Source organism: Hypomesus transpacificus, chromosome 3 (genome assembly GCF_021917145.1).
Source record: "Hypomesus transpacificus isolate Combined female chromosome 3, fHypTra1, whole genome shotgun sequence".
Lineage (NCBI taxonomy): Eukaryota > Metazoa > Chordata > Actinopteri > Osmeriformes > Osmeridae > Hypomesus > Hypomesus transpacificus.
In genome coordinates, this window is record NC_061062.1 from 8655497 (window position 1) to 8674291 (window position 18795).

The 18795-nt window shown below is 45.2% G+C and overlaps 1 protein-coding gene across 1 annotated transcript; it reads left to right on the forward strand.

Moving 5' to 3' along the window:
- The first annotated feature begins 1227 nt into the window (after positions 1–1227).
- On the forward strand, positions 1228–18715 carry si:dkey-16j16.4. The gene is made up of 5 exons (XM_047044990.1): positions 1228–1854; positions 9538–9619; positions 9798–10318; positions 12922–12975; positions 17193–18715. The coding sequence occupies exons 1-5, from the start codon at positions 1786–1788 to the stop codon at positions 17310–17312; spliced, it is 846 nt and encodes a 281-aa protein (XP_046900946.1). The 5' UTR covers positions 1228–1785; the 3' UTR covers positions 17313–18715.
- The last annotated feature ends 80 nt before the right edge of the window (positions 18716–18795 follow it).

Genomic DNA, 18795 nt, shown 5'->3' on the forward strand with positions numbered 1-18795 from the left:
CAACAACCGGACGTGTTACAAAGCAAAATATATCTTGTACACAAACAACCATGATTTCGTAAACATGCAGAAAAAGCAGAGTTTGTTATAAGTTTCCTGAAATCATAAGCTATCAATTTGAGTCTTGTGAAACTGACCATGGCTTGCTTTTATTCCTCCCTTAAGTAAGAGCTGTTTTTTTTATACATTTATGGATCTTGTTGATTTGAACAATCTCACTGTGGATTCAATTAAGGAAAATAAGGTGTGCTTTGGAATGAAGCCTTTCAAATTAAATCATATCATAATTACTTTATGGTCACTCAAATCACACAATAAAGTAAGACAGCAATGAACAGATGTGAATATGTGTAACATTTATTATCAGGTAAACAATAATAAAAGTGCAATAGAAAAAACTGTGTGAACAATTTTCTGCTTAAAATGTGTATGCCATGTGTATAAGGGATAGCGTTAATAATAACATGTGATTAAGCATAAAAACACAGACTCATTAAAAAGTAAAATCTTATGGCACAGGATAGGCCCAAACTCATGGTACATACACACACATGCACACACACTCACGTTGTGCCACTGTTAATAACATGGCCAAATACATCTCTCTCCCAAAGCACTGTCTCTACATATCCATAGAGACTGATTTTCCCATGCCAGAGGATGACGTCATTGTAATAGGATCACTCCACTCATGCCAATTATACCTGACTCTCTTTCACTTCTCTCTGTCCTTGCTTTCTTACCACCTCTCTCTGTCTCTCCCCATCTCTCTCTCTCTCTCTCTCTCTCTCTCTCTCTCTCTCTCTCTCTACATATATATAATTTTAACACTCTTTAATAAATTAAATTAGCTTTATGGGCATAGCCCATGTCAGAGGAACATTCTATAAACCAGGCAGTCTGATGAGCCTGTGAGGGAATACCTTTTCTGTATATTCAGGGTTTTGCAATGTGGTAGTTGGCAACACTGGAACAGCATACTTTTTGTCTACAGGTACAAAGGTTACACAGAAAATCATAATTAACCATCTAAATGTTATATACATATATAAATATGTTGTCTTACTATATCAGACAAATACATAAAGAATAAACTACATCGACTATATAAACAAAATATTGCTTTAACAGTCACCCCTCCTTTTTGGGAAAAAAATGACATCACTCAGTAGATCAACCAATGAACGGGCCGGCTTCCCAAACGAGAGAAGAACTATGTGTGTTCTTCATGTAAACGTGTGCATTCGGCTGTGTGTATGTGTGTGAGTGTGAATGTGCTGTGTGCGTGTCTGAATGTGAACAAGTTCATGGCAAAAATTTAAAACTTCAATCCGCCTTGTCTTTTGAGTTATATGTACATGTCTGAGAAGAAGAGAACCGAACGTAAATGATTTATTCGAGACTTGTGAAACCGGGTGCCAGGACTGCTTCGTCGTAAGCTAAAATGAATTCACAATAACAAAGTCGGGCGTAGTTAATTGGGTCTATTACCATCTTGTCACACAGTAACGGATTTTAATATAGTATCAAGAGATTGTCCAACCAAGGACAGTAAATTCTGACTTTCACTGGAAACTGTTGGGTTTCTACAACAGAAGTTGAGTGTGTCGTTGTGTGTGGTGAACTGCATGTATGTGTGAATGTGTATGACTGCTTGCTTATAGCGTATTGTGCCTTTTAATGTGCAGAACTGTGCATTTCAATGAATTAATTGTAGTTATAAAGGGCTTGAGGCCACCAACAAAAGTATTTTGTAGAAGATAAGCCATACGAAACGTCATCAGAATGTTGAAGACTTTAACTAAGAAGTTAAGAAGGCATTCACTCAACGAGATACATCCCTTTCAACTTAAGGTAAGATAATGAGGTGTTACTAATGTATAATCTACTTAAACATTGAACATTTTCTCATTCTACACTACACAATGTACCTACAAATGGTGAGCTAAAATCTGAGCACAACATTTGTATGCCACCGTGTAATTTTCCCAAAGTGAAATATCATAACGTTCTACTTCTGTTGGTATTCTGCTGAGTATTTGGCTATTTGTGTGCATATGGATATTGACCCGAGACTTGTGCCATGTTAATTAGAAGAGCTGTATGCAGAACTTTCTTTGTTTGGGCCTGCAGCCATAGAATGGGTGAATGACCTGGTTAGCATAAAAGAGACCACATGTAGACACGCACACACTTACTCACTCACTGACACACACACAGTGCGGGTGAGTGAAAAAGAGAGAGGGAGAGGGTGATGCTAACACACATACACAGAAAAAGGGAGCAACACTTACACACCCACTCACACACTCATCCAAGCTCTGGGGAACCAAGTGCACACTATAGGACAGGAACACACATGCAGTCGTAGGAACAGCTGAAATATTTTTCAGTCAGTATCTTCCTCATCAACAACAACAACTATGTGGGCTTTAGAGTACTGCCATAGATCTCAAACCAGCCATTAGAAAGTATTTATTGCTTTCTAGAAGAAGACAGGCAAGCAACCGTGTATTGTGCGCACAAACAATCACTCTCTCGTCATACACACACACACACCTGAAAAAAAAGGGTTGACACTGTAGCAGCCACAAAACCATAGTTGCAAACGAAGACCTCCAAGACAAACAGGCCAATATATCAGGAATTACAATGTAGTGGCATGAAGCTTCACTGTTGTGCATAACCAGCACCATCATTTCTCTTTTCACACACACACACACACGCACACACACACACATACACATATACACACACACACACACACTCACTTGTCTTTCATTTATAACACATCTGGTTCTTCTCTGAAATGGGGAATCTGGTTTTTCAGAGGTGTGGGTATGTGTACGTTGGCTAGTTCTGTTTACATCCTGACCTGCCCAAAGGAAAACACCCAGCAGGCATGCAGTCAGAACACTGAAAGGCAGGTACACACGTGCACACACAAACATAGAACAAACATGAAACCATATGCAGCTCAAACCACATTTCCATAGCATGCACTCCAAGGTGACCACTAGTGTCTGCTTTTTTGCTTTTTTATTTACATTTTGGCATCGAATGGCTGTGCTTGCCATTGCCGGTGGGTGGGTCAGGTATGCATAAAGGTAGCTTTAGCCTGTTTTCGACATTTCCAAAGTGAACTCACCAATACCCAGGGATCCCAGATGCAAATAAAGTTCAGTTAGTTAGGCTGACGCTTTTAATCAGCAGTGTCGTGCATTTGATCTTAGCATTATGGTTCAGCTTCAGAAAGATGTCTGATCATTCATATGCTTTTTACATGACAAACACTTGTCTTTTACTAATCCCAGTTTTTATGTGAAATGTGTAGAATGCCACCCATCAGTTAAATAAGGGGAATGGAAGGATGTTTTAGTGCTGGATTGCTTCCTTGCCTTAACTCCAGGGTAACACTTTATAAAGGTACCATAGGACAGTACACTTCCAAATGGTACCAGTGGTCAAAATGAGAGGATTTATCTCTAATGCAAGCCATATCTGCTTAGTATTCGAAACCTCTGAGAATCTCCTGTGGCAGCCATTTTCTACAATCCAACTCACTTTGCATATGGCCTAAAGCTGACACTTTTCAACGAGTATACAGCAACGCTTCATGTGGTGAATGGGTCACTCATTCGCCTCATCAACCACCATTGTGTGTCCGTCAACTGGATGCCCCGGTGGCAGCCATTTTGTGTCCCTGTGCACTCTTTTGAGTTGGCTGTTGGAAAGGGGGAAAAGTGTGCCACCCTATTGTGTGGCTCTTGTGGCCTAGTTGGGCCTGTGCTCTTCCTCTTTTATGCCGGTTTGGTGTAAAGAGAAAGCAACTGGTGTACTAAAACAGTATTGTTGCCGCGTCTGCTTGAATAGTTACGTGAAGTCATATTCTGTGATGGCCAAGGTCCAGACAGAACTGCACTACTGCACTGTACTCCATTTAGGTTAGATTAGTTTATAGGGTTGTAACAGGTTTTTTTTTTTTTTTTTTTTTTTTTTTTTTTTGTGTATTAGGGTTAGTATAGCGTACTATTTATTGTTATCTGTAATTTAGGAAGTTTTAGTGTTAGGGTTAGTAAAGTCGTTTATTTATTGCTATCTGTATATTTAGGAAGTTCACTTATCTAAGCTCAGCATAGATGTAAATTTGTTCTGTGTACTTATATGTTATGTTATGCCAAGTGCTTGCGTTGTCTTGTCTTAAGAATTTCAGTGCCCAGTCTAACCTTGTGTTGCTCTGTGCACCTGACAAATAAAAGACTTGAACTTGAACTTGAACTTGAACACTCTGAAACACAAATAGTCTCCTGACATGGTACCTAATTAAAGCCTTAGGGCTGTGTCAGAAAATATTGACGGCCAATATAATTGTAAGGCTCATTGAGAAGGTCAAAGGGGTTGCAATGAGTTTGAAGACTTAGGACACCCTACTATAGTTAACTCTATTCCAATAGAAACCAGTCTCAGGTTGGCCTCATTCCATAGATGACCATGGGAGCTTACACTAAAGACAATTACAGAAACAGGCAAGAGCGAGAGAACCCCCACATGATGAGGTTGTAGCATCTGGCCTCAGTGTATGAGAAGTGACCCTTGTGTCACTGCAAGAATTGCATGGCCTATCAAATGTGAGACGATGGTGCACCTAACAAGTCACTGTTTACCTGTTTGTGTGTAATATGTTTGTCTTTGGACCGGTGTGTCTGTCACTGTAAATAAAGCTAGGGTGTATGTGTCTTACTTGGTGGGTTCCAAGATTGTCATTGATCCAGCTTAGCTAGCAGCTCAGTGGCAGCAAACGAGCGAGTGACAGGGATTTCATTCCACCTTTCTTGTAGAACACGTAAACACACACACACACACACATACACAGGTAAAGGGCTTACCTAATACTGTAACTTGTGTACTTGTTAAGTGTTTTGTCCTCACATTGACACCGGATAAAGATTTTATGATGCAATGAGTTTTTAGATATAGAACCATTGACCAATAGAGGAACTACCAGGCTACAACTTGTGATCTAAGCCTGCTATAATTAGTAGACTGCCAAAAGAATGCTCTGCACTTAGTGAAATCTAATGGCAAGCACATTCTTTTTGGCTTCAGAGCAGACATTTCATGAAATGCTATTTGGATGACTTCACTTTTGCCTCATCAGCACTACCAACTTTACCAGCGATGTCGGGCTAATGGTGGGCCTAGCTAGCCTGACCTTCATAACACCAGTTGTCATTTAGTGACAAATGATCAATCCCAACTAACATTTAGTTTCACTAGACTAGACAGATGATTTGCTTCTCTCCATATATCCTATCAGGGGCACATTTCGACTCTAATTTTGGATACTGTCCATTACTGTGCCATATGAGAATATATCTTACGTTTTCAGTTAGCTAATTAATAATCTGGCTAAAGGTTTAATTCATAGAGGATCGTGACTACCAAAGCTTGCAACATTACGACATAAGAACCTTCCAGGACAAGGGAAGGAATGTGTCATGTCCTTGCTAACTTGTTTTCTCACATATTTCAGTGTACCTTGGCACTTATGATTATGTTTAATCGACTGAGTTTAAACCTCTTTGAAGGAGCTGACTAATGACAAGTTTGTGTGTGTGCATGGGTGTAATAATGGCTGGTTGACGTCTGTAACATGTGTCTAGCCCTGCGTGCAATATGAACCGATGCAGTCCCTCGTGTACAGTTCCCTCCAACCTTCTGGGAGGAACAGGACTTTTTGTTGGTCGGATGTTGTATCGTGCACAGTCCTATACCGTATAACAGTCCAGTGTTTGCCATTCTTTTATTGTGTTTGGCAAGGAACTTTGGAACTATTGTTCACACACTCTGCGTTGGCACTGACTCACCCGCTTGTCTTGGCACATGTGTGTCCGCCTGCTGCATGTGGACACAGGACATGTCAAGATGACACTGGCACTATTCATGCCAGCCAAATGGATGGCAAGTGGTATAGCCTTGCCGCTGGTGTAGAAACAGTATTCTATGCTTCCGCCAAACATTGCAAAGGCAGATCCTATTACTTCCATAGGCCCAGGCACAAGCCTAGATATCATTAACAGTACAATGTATCTGTTTTGTAAGAGAGTAGCATCAATGTCTTGTTGAATTCCAAATATGTCCAAATTATCACTCTTTAATATGTATGTGGTTGTATGGTCAATCAACTGCCCTCTAATATTGTCGTTTTGTTTCTCATGCCAAAGTGTATTGGGGGTGTGTGGTCTAGTTTTTCCCCCCCAGAAGGCCTTCTGTGCATCGGAAACAGCCGACACACTGCAATTGTTTCTGTTCATAAACTCGGCCGGAAGCTCAGACGTTCTCACGTGCACATGACATGAGGCCCACAAACACAAGTCCCCGTTTATCAACTGAACCAAAGCACGGCATCCCAACTCCCTCCTTGGTCTCACCCCGCAGCTGTTCTCTACAGCAGCCTTATCACCCATTAGAGCCTCGATCACCTGCTTTAGTGGGGAGATAACACCAGAGCCATGGATTAAGCAGACCTCACCCCTCAGTGGGAGGGGGGTGGGGAGACAAATAAAAGCACTGGCTGTTTGTAGACTCTGCTGTTAAGGGCCAAACCCATTGGGGTAGAAAGGAAAGAGGAACTGGCAAAAATGGGTTCGTGCAAGGATGTGTATCAGTTCGAATCAAGTTGAGCAAGTAGGGTCAAAGAAGTTGAAACCGTATAGCTGGTAAACCTACAATGTTCCAGTATTAAGTGTAGCTAACTGTAGAAGTCAGATTCAAGAAATGAAGTTATCATAGATGTTGTCAGTAGTGGTAGTTGATGCGCATCGTTTTACTTGACTTCCACTGATTACTCTGCCACCACATCAAACACTAAATCAATACATTTATGATGTGTTTGTTCAGTAAATTAAATGTAATAATGAATTAATTAACACGTATTCATTCAACCATTGAGTGCACCATCCAGCGCTGTAGATTATACTGGTGCAATAGTAAGCAAATCAGTCCGGCTCAACTGCACAGCACATGCAAATCGGTGTTAGTTAGTTCCACCCCTATGTAAAACAGTGTCTTCACACTACAAATGTATACATACGCGGACATATAACTCAAACATACACAAGCATAAATGGGAAGCAGAGGACTCGTAACCTCAACGGTTGCACATTCATACTCGAACTTGATCCCAAATTTGGCAATTGGTTGCACACATGTCCTGAAACCTGAGGAGCAGCACCAATGGGTGCTTTGGAGTAGCCCTGGTTAAATCCAGCTTCAATACAAGTTTCAAGGCTTAGGCTATAGCTTGTGTGTGTGTGTGTGTGTGTGTGTGGGGGGGGTCTATTCAAATTCACACACCCACACTGGTCATTCACTCTGTTGAAATTAGCATTTTTCATGGTTTAATTATTTCAACCCTGTTTGTTGAGTTTTAGTTCCCCAGATTAAACAAATGTCCCGTTATTCAAGTGGTTAGGGGTAAATGATTGAGGCTGATGGGGGGGAAATTAAATTTAAAGGGGAAATGAGCTACAGAAAAGTAACTGAAAATGTGAAGATGAGTTTATTGTGGCTACTTACTCACATTGAAACTGCTGGGACAACTTCACATTGCAGGTTGTGTCAAGAAATGTATTTTCACGGCAGTTTGTGTTTTTAAAGCATATCTTCTGCATCCTATTTTGAAAGGTATGTTCCTATACTCACATCCAAAACGACACATAAGGGTTGTAGGAAAGTGCTGTGCTTAAGTCAACATACTGAGCGCTCATACTAGTTTCAACAGAAGGCTTTTTGGAAGGACTTCAATCATGACCTTGAATATTATCATACTCTATTGATAGAATCGGTATGTAAGCTATATAATAGTACTTTATGTAATTCCTTGTTTAATTATGGTCATGTCCACTCTTTTGTAATAATTAAAAAGTCATTGATAATCATAAACATGTCATTCCTTTGACATGTGACCCCCCCCCCCAACACCTTTTAGATCCCTCCACTTTGTATTAGTATCCCGTTCTAAAGAGGTACGAGAAGCCCCTCTAAAGACTAGAGAATAATGGAAAGTATGTCAAGCATTCCCCTGTGGAATTCAGCCTCAAACAAAAAGATACACAACTATTGAGTGTAATGTAGACACACACACACACACACACTTGTCCCAGGTGAAGATGCTATCAACCTCCCAGAAGAGGTTGTCACCTGGGTGACAAGGCCACATACGCTGGTATTTTGTGATGTAATTGAGATGGTTGTGATACCGTCTTAGGCTTCCCTGTAATAGTTCAGATATTATCTGAAGTACAGTAAAGAACAACAATGATTGTGGCATGATTTGACCTGGATTCAAATTGGCGAGTACACATTTAAAACTTAAAGTGCAATAGCGTGGGATAGCAGAACTACATTATGAAATATCCCATAGCACATATTGTGTTGCAAACTAAGAACATTTAGCCAAATAATGCCATTGTGAACGCATCCTATTGTTGAGGGTAGTGTATGCAGCCAGTCTGCTCTTGTTGAACTTGAGGCCCTGGCTCCTTTCTCTCATTCCCCCTCTGTTTGAAGTGCCTCAGAAGGAAGAGGAGGTGTGTGTGTGTGTGTGTACGGCATGCGCGCAAGAGAAGGAGCACAGATGGCAGCTGCTCGGCCTGGCCTCAGTGTGGTAATTACTGTGTGTGGCGCGTTACTTAACTCTTCGCGTCGCAGTCTGCTGGTTTTCTCTGTTGTTGTTGCTGCTGCTGTAGGCCCCTCCGAAAGGATTACTAAGAGAGACAGCCTGGTCTGGTCTTGGGACGGGGAATTCAAAGCGTCAGTTAGCATAGCTGCGTTGCTGAATGGGTCTCCTCGCAAAGGGTTCAGAATGAACTTACTTCTCACTGTATCTTGAGTCTCACGCTGCTTGACAAGAACAGGGATTGGTTGTGATCCTATATTAGTCATTGCAGTCCAGATTTTCCCATGTAATGTAACACATGGCTTTTTAGATCTCTACAGATGTCTACACCTGAGACTAGTTTAAATCCGTTCGAGAACATGACACAAACGTCGTAGGCTGTTGCAAGCTTTTGTCTACATAATATGTCGGCAGGACTGGCCTACATCCTTTCTTTGATCAAAATGCTTACCCCTGATTTGTGTGTTGAGTCATGATATAAAATGCTATTTGTTTTCAATGATGTCAGTAGGCTAGGGTGTTTCTTGGAAAAGCTCCTTTACAAACCATTTGAAAGGCCTAGTTATGAGACTACATTAGGGAAACGGCCTTATCTGGCTAAAATAGGGGATTATTTCATGGAAAAAACAGCCGTGTTCTTGCTCAGTCTACATTATGTAAAACTGTTCCCCTCTCTGACCTGACACTAATGCCATTCTGACATGGTTTCAAACTTGGCAAAACTCATGGATCAGTCACAACAGGCCCAGATTCCACCTCCTTCTGTAATTCCCCGATGTTTACCAACACAGGGTAGGTCGTGAAGAGCGGTTTCCTGTTGATGTATTGAAACTTGACCCCAGTTGTGCTCCTCGTAGATCTCCTACCATGGCAGTGGAGAGGGAGTGGAGAGCGATGATTCCGAGGGGGAAAATCAAGAGCTTGCACAGATTGACCGAGGTATGCAATACCCATCACTCTCTACCCTAACCTCCCAACCCCCCCGGCTTAGAACCTAGCTCACACAAGCCCTAGACGGCCGACCGTGGACTACAAGTTGCATGCAGAGTAGAGAAAATCTCCATATTCGAAAATCCTATAGTTCCACTCTGACTGCCACTCTTGTTGCCCCCTTCAGAACGACGGCGGAACTGCAGCCTCACCCCGTTGGCTACGAGCCAGCAACACAACCAGGGCCCGCTGTCCCCGGCCCGCCTGCGCCGTCTCCGCCTCCTCCTAGACCCCACCCTGGACCGCCATTCCTCGGAGGAAGAGCTCGAGCGAATCAGCCGTGGCATCGGCGACGGCAGAAAGTGGACGTCGACGCTGCACCCTCGGCACGGCGACCACCACAGCAGCGCCTCCAGCGACGAGGAGGTGCGGGACTTGTGTGGCTGCGGGCCGGCCTCGGCCGCCAGGCCGCAGGTGGAGCCTGGTGCTTGCCCGGATGCCTCCCCCAGCCCAGTGCTCTTCAGCTCCAGCCCGCCTCGCAGCCTCAAAGCCCCTCCAGTCCTGTTACAGCTGCAGGTGATGCAGCCGACAGCCAGGCCCATCATCTTGACCCACTTTGACCAGTCAGCAGTGCCCTACAGGAAGCACAGGCACAGCTATGGGGGAGAGCCCAGGAGGCCCAGCCTGGACCTTGAGAAAATGCAACAGGTCAGCATTTGGAAAGTACTTTTTGAATTGTAAATCGAAGTTAAACTGATTATCACTTTCAGAACTAACTGTAACCACTTTCACAGCCTCCAAATATTCAGTAGTTTCACACACGTGGCCTGAAATGGCAACGCAACCTTTTGCATTTTGGAAAAGAAAGTGACTTCTCCAAAAAATGATAACCCATATGTTATTTAATTTGAACGGGTCTTTCCAGAGCCTCCCAAAATGTTCACTATTTCTACGTAAGGGTTCCAAAAATGGGAAAAGTGAGGGAGCTTTGTACCACCAGCCAGACTGGGGAACACACTTCAGTGCTCTGAGCGCAGGATTAAGAAAAAGGGCACAACTACACCTCCCTCCACCCCAATCTAGCTTCCCCTCTCACTCACTCACAAACATACAGTCACACACACACACAGTCACACACACACAAAGTCACACACACACACACAGTCACACACACAGTCACACACACACAGACACACACACTCTTTTCCACCGCCGAGGCCTCACCACCTCGGTGGTCCGGGGAGATGAAGGAGAGGGAGGTGCGGACGGCAGATGTCTGCCCTCGTTTTTCACAAAGGGCTGATAAGCTACGGAGTGGCCGAGAGAGAGAGAGAGAGAGAGAGAGAGAGAGAGAGAGAGAGAGAGAGGATTAAATAAACAACAACAAATAGAAATATGTATGTACGACAACTGTTAACGAGCCACAGAAGAGATCATTGATAGCGATCGTTAAAAATCCCATTGTCACGTTTGTCTGAAATGCGAAGTGTGTGTGTATGTGTGTGTACCACCACAAGGGAGGGTATGGGCCCATATGTCCATCGGAGCTCGAGAGAGAAAGAACAGATGATAAGCGAGGCAGCGAGCAGCATGGAGAGGGGCTGAGAGGGGAAGGGATGTGTGTGTGTGTGTTCCTAATACATTATTAGTCTGTCCCCTAATAGCAATCTTTGTTTTGAGTGTGTTGTCTTCCTCTGTGGTAAAGTGTCTGCGTCTGTGTGTGTAAATCTGCATGTGTGTCTGTGTGTGTGTGTGAGAGTTTGTTTGTAGGCCCGGTCAAGTGGAATAGGAGGTGTTGCAGTGAGTACAATAGGGGGCCTGAAGAGGTGGCTACCACATGGCAGACGCTTAACCCTTTGGTTGGACGCTTCACGTTAGTGTCCAACAATGCGAAAAAAAGTTTTCATTTTGTAGCTTTCATGGTAAGGTTACTTGTCACATAGTTGCAGACGAAGCGGAGCATGTCCACCCGAAAGCATCGTCATGACACCCTCCTGATGTTTATGTGCCCGTCTATGAAGTCCTGGGATAGAATACTGACAAAGATATTCAGCAGTTGCTGAACGAACCTAATGCGACTACTTCGAATGACCAGTAAGGAGTGGTAAACAAGTACGAAACAAGAAACCGTTTGTGGCCACCGTACAAGTTAAAACCGTCACATAATGCACGGTTTATTTATCTCATAATAGTCTTGAGTGGAGGGTGAAAGGGTCAGATGTTTGTTTTGTTTCAGCGACCACTAATCCACTTACACGCAAGATAATCCAGACCCAGTTATTCATATGTGGTACGGCTCTTTGTCTATCAATGAAACCTGATTGGCATCAGCAACAGTTTGATTGTGCAGACGTTTGCTGCGATCTGGTCCCGAGAGATACACTCACAGATGTATGGAGACACCCGTGGTTGTCTCCAAGTAAGCAGAGAGCTGGCCCTGAACCATGTTCCATGAAATTGAATGAAAAAAAAATGAAATTGTTGTACTCAACAAACTTATGGCCAAATGGACCAGACTATGCTTTATGTACGCGGGGTGGACCAACAACACAGACAGCCAAGTTCATTTGAACTCAGTTCTCTTTCCTCAACAGCGAGAGTCTATCATTCTCATTCACTCCCTTCCCCCTTGCCAGACCCCCCGCCCCCCTCCACCACCACCCCTCTGACATACACACCCCACCCCTCCGAGACAATTCCTCGATTGTGAGAGCCCCCATGCTGGCCTCACTTGTCAGAATGGTTGAGCCCAGTGGACTCTTGAGGGGGGGAACGTGAGACAGGATATTACATAAGCCTCGTCGACTGATTATTTAGTTTAGCTGAGCAGCTGGATTTTGTTCTCTTCCTTAATTACAGTGATTCACCCGCCCATGGACATGCGATTTTCAGTTGCCTTGACATTATCGTGCATGATTAGTTGACCCATAACCCAGACACAATGTGGTGCTTTTCTTTGTTAAGATACACGAAATCATTCGTTCAGATTTCCAGGACATTCACACTGTTGGGGTTGGAGTTCAGCAGAGTATTTGTAACATTGACCGGCATTTTGACTTTATTGTCATCTGTACTTTAGCTTCAAGAAAACTCCACTTTGTTTGTGGAGTAATGAAGTAACAAAACATGTTCTCATGTAGGTACCAAAAATGGCTCCCGTGGCATAGGAATATGGCCCAAAAGCACTTTCCAAAAATAGGTGTCAGTATTGTCCACAGTAGATTATAAAATGAGTCTGGTATCTGTGGTTTGTATCGTGCACTCACATTCCAGTGTACATGCTAAGTGACTTTCTTGTCTCATATCCACAGAAAATGCTCCTGAAAAAGAACTGTGGAGGAAAAACCAGGACCATTAAGATACGGGTGAGTTCAAGTTCACCTCTGCTTTTGTTTAGTTTTTGAACCGGAACATGAAAGGACCCCACAGAAAAGATAGTCTTGGTTGTTTATGCAAGTGGTAATAATTGGACACATACATACGCGCACACACACAATGTATAATTCCTTCTCATGCACAAAAGCCAGACCAGATCAGGGTTTTAATACAGAAGCCAGAAGCGATAAGGCTAAGGGGTCATCTGGCCCCCGCAAACAACCTAGGCTGCCTTGCCGCCAATACCTTGATACTCCTCCAAATGCATGCTGGGACAGCATCTGCCACTGGTGCTGGTTCCCATGCCCCTCTAGAACCTTGGCTGGGTCGATCTCCATCTGACAATCTCTTTTAAAAACATTTTTTTTACAAGAAGCCCATCTTATTACCACCCCTGTAAAATATGCCTATGTAGCCACAGAGAGAACTGGATACAAGATGACGAATTAGCATGTCAGTCCTATAATCTCTCTGTGTTTTGCGGTTACTGTAAAACTCTTGTGACACGCTGTGAAAAGCCACTCAGAAGTGTGCGAGCGAGTTAAATTGTGTAATTCATCAAAAGTTGGCCCCCGTATGGAACACAGTGATGCATCAAGAAAGCCTGTTTCCTCCTTTTAATGAATGCGGGGTGTGAAAATCGTCCTCGTGGATACATAGAGAATCTCAGTACGGCCATGTTTCCGGAAGGCACGGGTCTGCAGGGTGTGTGTGTGTGCGCCATGCTCCGGTGTGCAGTGGGGTGTGGTTGACTGCAGGTTGGGAAGCCTGAGTGGAATGGAGTGTGCCTGGGCACCTTGGCATCAACAAGGGTCCTCCAGACGGATGCGCAGTGTGGTGAGAAAGTGACGTCACTGTCACATTGTGTGGGATACTGTAAACTGTAGCACATCGCACATACATGCTTACGCACACACACACAATCAGTCACGCATAAGATCAACAATCTAGTTCACAAACACCAACATGCCAACTCTCTCTCATACACACACACACACACAGAACTACTCCCAAAATGCATGCCCCTGTAAAAGCTGAACAACCTAGTACACGCACACAAACCGCTAACGCCAACGAAGGGGTTTCAAAGTCGAGCCCACTCCCGGACGCGTACACCATCACCCATCTCCCGTCGGCCCACATCTAGGTTACCCCTTCCATCTCCATGTGGGTGAAAACGACTCTGGCAGCGTCTGAGCGATGACTCAAATGTGTAATTGAGGCTCATCTTTCAAAGTGGCGGAGGGAGAAGAGCGAGCGACAAAGGGATGAAAGAGGAAGAGGAGGAGGAGGAGTGTGTGGTTGCCCTGTGGTACATCGGCGGGGATGAAGTCATCTTTTCCTTTTTATAGCTCGGGCCGGCTGCTATCTGTGGTTCCATCCTGTAGGACACTGAGATTGTTGTCCCCCTTTTTGTGGAGTTGTTGTTGTGGATCACTTGTTTGTTTTTCTGGTACGGTAGGTCTTTTAGCGCCATTTGGGGGAGGCCCCTCGCTTTCTGTCCCCTCTCTCTCCTCTCACCCCCTACCTTCGATTTTTCTTTCTGCACTCGATCTATCCCGTCTCTTCCCCCTGCTCGTCCCCCCCCCCCCCTCTCCTTTTTACTAGTGTTTTCTTTCTTCTTCCCCATCTTGCCCTCCCTCTCTGCCCACCTCCATCTTTACTCTCTCTCCCTCACTTTTCTCTTTCCATCTTTTATCTTCCAGTGTAACTCCCCCCCCCCATCTGGCTCAGATTCAAAAGAGACACTAGATCTAGAGGGGGTGTGGCTTGCAGCAGTAAGGGAGGTCATGGGAGGTTTGTTTTTAAAGATGGGGCCCATCTGGGAAGAAGTGAGTGTGCGAGCGTGCGCTAGCGAGTCTGTCTGTGTCCTCCTGTCGTGGGGTGTCGGAAAGGAACACTACAGGGCTGCTGCATCTGCTCCCCGAGACTTCCCTTGCGTGGGGGTGGGTGAGTCTAGGTGGAGAGGGGGGAGTGGGGGTTGACACTCTCCTAGGAAGCAGCAGAGCGTGGCGTCCGGTTTCAGCCTCCCAGAAGGTGGGAAGGGGAAGAGGAGGCGGTGAAGGAGATGGATGGGGATTGATCGAGGGGTGAACGAGTGGAAGAAAGAGTCTAGAAAAAGAAACGTGCCTTTTTGAATTGGGCAATCGGGCAGCGCTGCTAACAACACTGTAGTGGAAACGTAGCAAAAAGGATAGCGAATGGAGCAATCGCTTGCCAGGTTTCCCGGACAAGAAGTGTGCAAAGTCATGCCAGGGGGATGTTAACGTGCTAAGCTAAGATGGTTACGTGACTCGGGTGATGGGATGCGGATACCAATCTGTCCCGTAGGTGTGACTCGTCACCCCAGCCGGCTAGGCTGACACACCATATGGTGAGTGTCTTAACCGCGGCTCGTCATCCGACCTGGAACCTGTTTTCTCTCATTCATACTCGTTTCCCCTCTCGAGACAGAGAGACCCAAACAGGAAAATGGGAAAGGTCAGAGCGTCCATATTTAAAACCTGCAGCCTTTGTTTCTCCCCCTTTCCTCCGTCATCCGTCTTCCAAATAAAACCCTCTCAACACAAGTTGCTTGGTGAAGGCATATGGTCTTCGACACTACAGTCACTAATTCATTCCCAAACTGAGGAATTTCACAAAGGAAGGCATTCAAAGAGTATTAGACTCCAACCCCCCCCTCCCAACCCCCCAACCCCTCCCCCTCCCCAACCCCTCCCCCTCCCCAACCCCTCCCCCCCCCGCAACCCCTCCCCCCCCCCCCCCCCCCCCCCCCCCCCCCCGCAACCTCCACCCATTCCGTCATTGATTGCGGACGGAACGTCTGTCTGGGTGTGGAGCACTTACAGTGCCGCTGGGATGTGTTGCCGAGCTACGGAGGGCCCAGCAGCCTTCTGAACTCAATCCCTCAAGAGTGACGATCGAAGCCATGGCAACACCTGTTGTAGCCGCGTCGGCGTAGCCCCGCACGCTGCCTCGTGTCATGCAGTGGTGATGTCACTGGGTAGTTAGCCGACCTTCACTGCGTCGGTGCGGGGAAAAGTCCTTTTTCACAAGGAGAAAGCGCACGTTTAACCTTGACCTTGAGGAGTCATGTACTGTCCGCTGTGACACGCAAGACGTTCCATCGGATCAGGGAATACAGTCTGAGCAGTTACCCCAACAGAACCCTCTGCCATGGAAAAACTCTCTGCAGTTACAGTAAAGTAAACAATGGTCCATGCCGTTACAGTAGCATGTAGAATTGAAGACAGAGAAGAGTATGGAAGATGAGGTAGATGGAGTGACGGGAGGGATGGAAAAGAACTGGAAGCAACTCGGCAAAAACATTGGCTACTAGGAGGCTAACAGCTCCGATACAAAAGTCCACCGTATGAGAGAAAACACACACATACACACACGTCACTGCCTGCCCTCCCTCTCTCCGGAGGTCAGTTCCTGAGGAGAGGGCTATCTCAAGGACTCAGTTGCTTGTCCTTAACTACCCTCCCCCCCAGTGAGTAAGCAGGCTAGAAAGTGCTGCCTCACTGCCAACTCACACAAAAGCCATTTCCTGTCCTTCCTGGAGTCATAATATATAAACTGTAGGCAAGAAGGCAAATGTTGTTATCATTTATAATTCCACCATGTTTCAGCACACATTGCTAGTGAAAGAGGAAGGTATCACAAAGCGCTGTTTATTTCAAAAATCTCTTTATCAACCCTTAATAACAATCATTCCAAGCGATTAACTTCTCTATTTGAACAGAATTTGAACTCGAATCCAAAGGGAATTGAGGGGCCGGTTGACCCCAGCCTTGTTAGCGGTAGCCTAAAAGTCACAAAAAGCCATCTCCCGTTCGTGTGGTTGACCTGTGAAGGACTGCATTAATGTCAGAAAAAAGCCCAGTCTAAACCCTGGACTTTAGCCCTGGCCCCTTCATCCTCTTAGAAACACCGAGGGTCAAACGCAGATTAACCAACAACTGTTGACCTGAGAACTGGGATGACTAGCGCCACGAATCCACAGCCTACTGCAGCGCCATTTGGCCGATGGACCATTCCAACATTTGGAGTTGTTTTTGTTGCGTGGTGTGTGTGCGTGTGTGTGTGCCACCCTACCACACCCTCCTCATAACTCTTTCTTCTCCACCTGCGATCGGAAGTCTCCTTTCCCAGGGGGCCCCTCCCTGACTCTTGTCCTTCTGTTTTGTCTGCCTCTCCACAGAACCTGACCGGCACTCGTCCCAGATACGCCTCCGATCCCTCCATCTTTGCCTTCCGATCCCTCAGCACGGCCCTGCCTTGCAGCCCGCTCACTCTGTCGGACGAGCCGCCTTGCGTGTGAAGAGGCCACATCGACAACTCTCCCCCCCCCCCCCCCACACACACACACACACACACGCGTACACCACACACACAAACCAAGTTGGCTGTGGTATCGTTTCCCATGATGGAACTGAACGCCTGTAAGCGTTTTTTAGGAAATGCAGACGAGGAATACTACCCAATGAGAAGCCGTCATTTGGAGTCCATGCGTCACGCTCAGGTAATGCCATTTTGATGATCCACTGTTTTGACCACTGTCTGCACTATGGAGCATTCAGGGTCCCACAAACCCAGGAGTCTTGGCATACAACAAGGTGGTCCGCCCCCCCCCCCCCTCCATCCCCCTCAACTCTTCTTAAAAACGACACTGCTTCGGAATTGCAGTTCTGAGGATACTTCAGGTATTTCATAATATAAACCACTAGCTGAATTTCTGCTAGAGAGAGATCGATCAGAAATCCTGACTCCTTGAAGAGGAGAGAACGTGAGGGGCGATGCGACGGCTTGAAGCAGGCAGCTCCTATGCCTCCTCATAATGGAAGTGTGCTTTGACAAGACAATCAAAAATCCAGCTGAGGGCAGGTTTTCGTGTCAAGGGGAGACTGAACACATTCCGGTTTGGACACTGCACTCTGTCCTAGAATGAATGTCTGAAGGATTTCTGCATCTATAAAAGCGATGGTCGCACACACAGGTCAATGACGAGTACGATGTAACCTAAGGTCAACCTTTACCTATGAATACTTTGTTGGATGTGTTATTTGAATTATACAGGTCATGATGAAATATTATCAAATGTATGACCATAGTTCATTAGGCAACCTTACAAAAAAAAAAAGTTACCATAAATGCCTGTTAACAGAGTTTGTGAAATTTAGCCTTATAGGAAAACCAGGTTAAAATGGAGTACTGTTGTCCTCATTCCCTGCATGCATTTCATTGTGCTATGTGCAGAAGACACTGTGTCTGAATATGGAAAGACATATTGGGAATGTTCACTGCACAAAATATAAGATCCACTGGTGCTTTGTCATGTATATGCGTAGTGTGGTATCATGCATTTCTCCATATCGTACCTCCTTTTATCTTCATGGCACACTGTAGGTTGTTTGAGTCAACCAACAGTTTTCAGAACAGCTCTGTATGACAAACCATATCGAATGTAACCTGAGGAAAGACTGAACCTTTCAAAGGTCGATATACTGAGGTCACGAGAACACACTTTCTTTTGTTGCTTAATTGACACGTTGACCTGTCTCATGCAATCGAGTGTATCGTGTCGGGACGTGTAAGGATGCGTGCAAGATCGCAGTGTCACTGCTGTAAGCTTAAGTTGCTGTGATGTATACGTGTCATATTGCATCAAGGTTCCTGGACAAATAAAACACAAATGCCCTTTGAGCTCTTGATTGAAGTGTTTCTGAATCTTTGACAGGATCCTCTTTTGTGCTTGTTGAGGGCTATGTTTGAGTCCTCTAAAAGGTCTTCCTGCCTCACCTGGA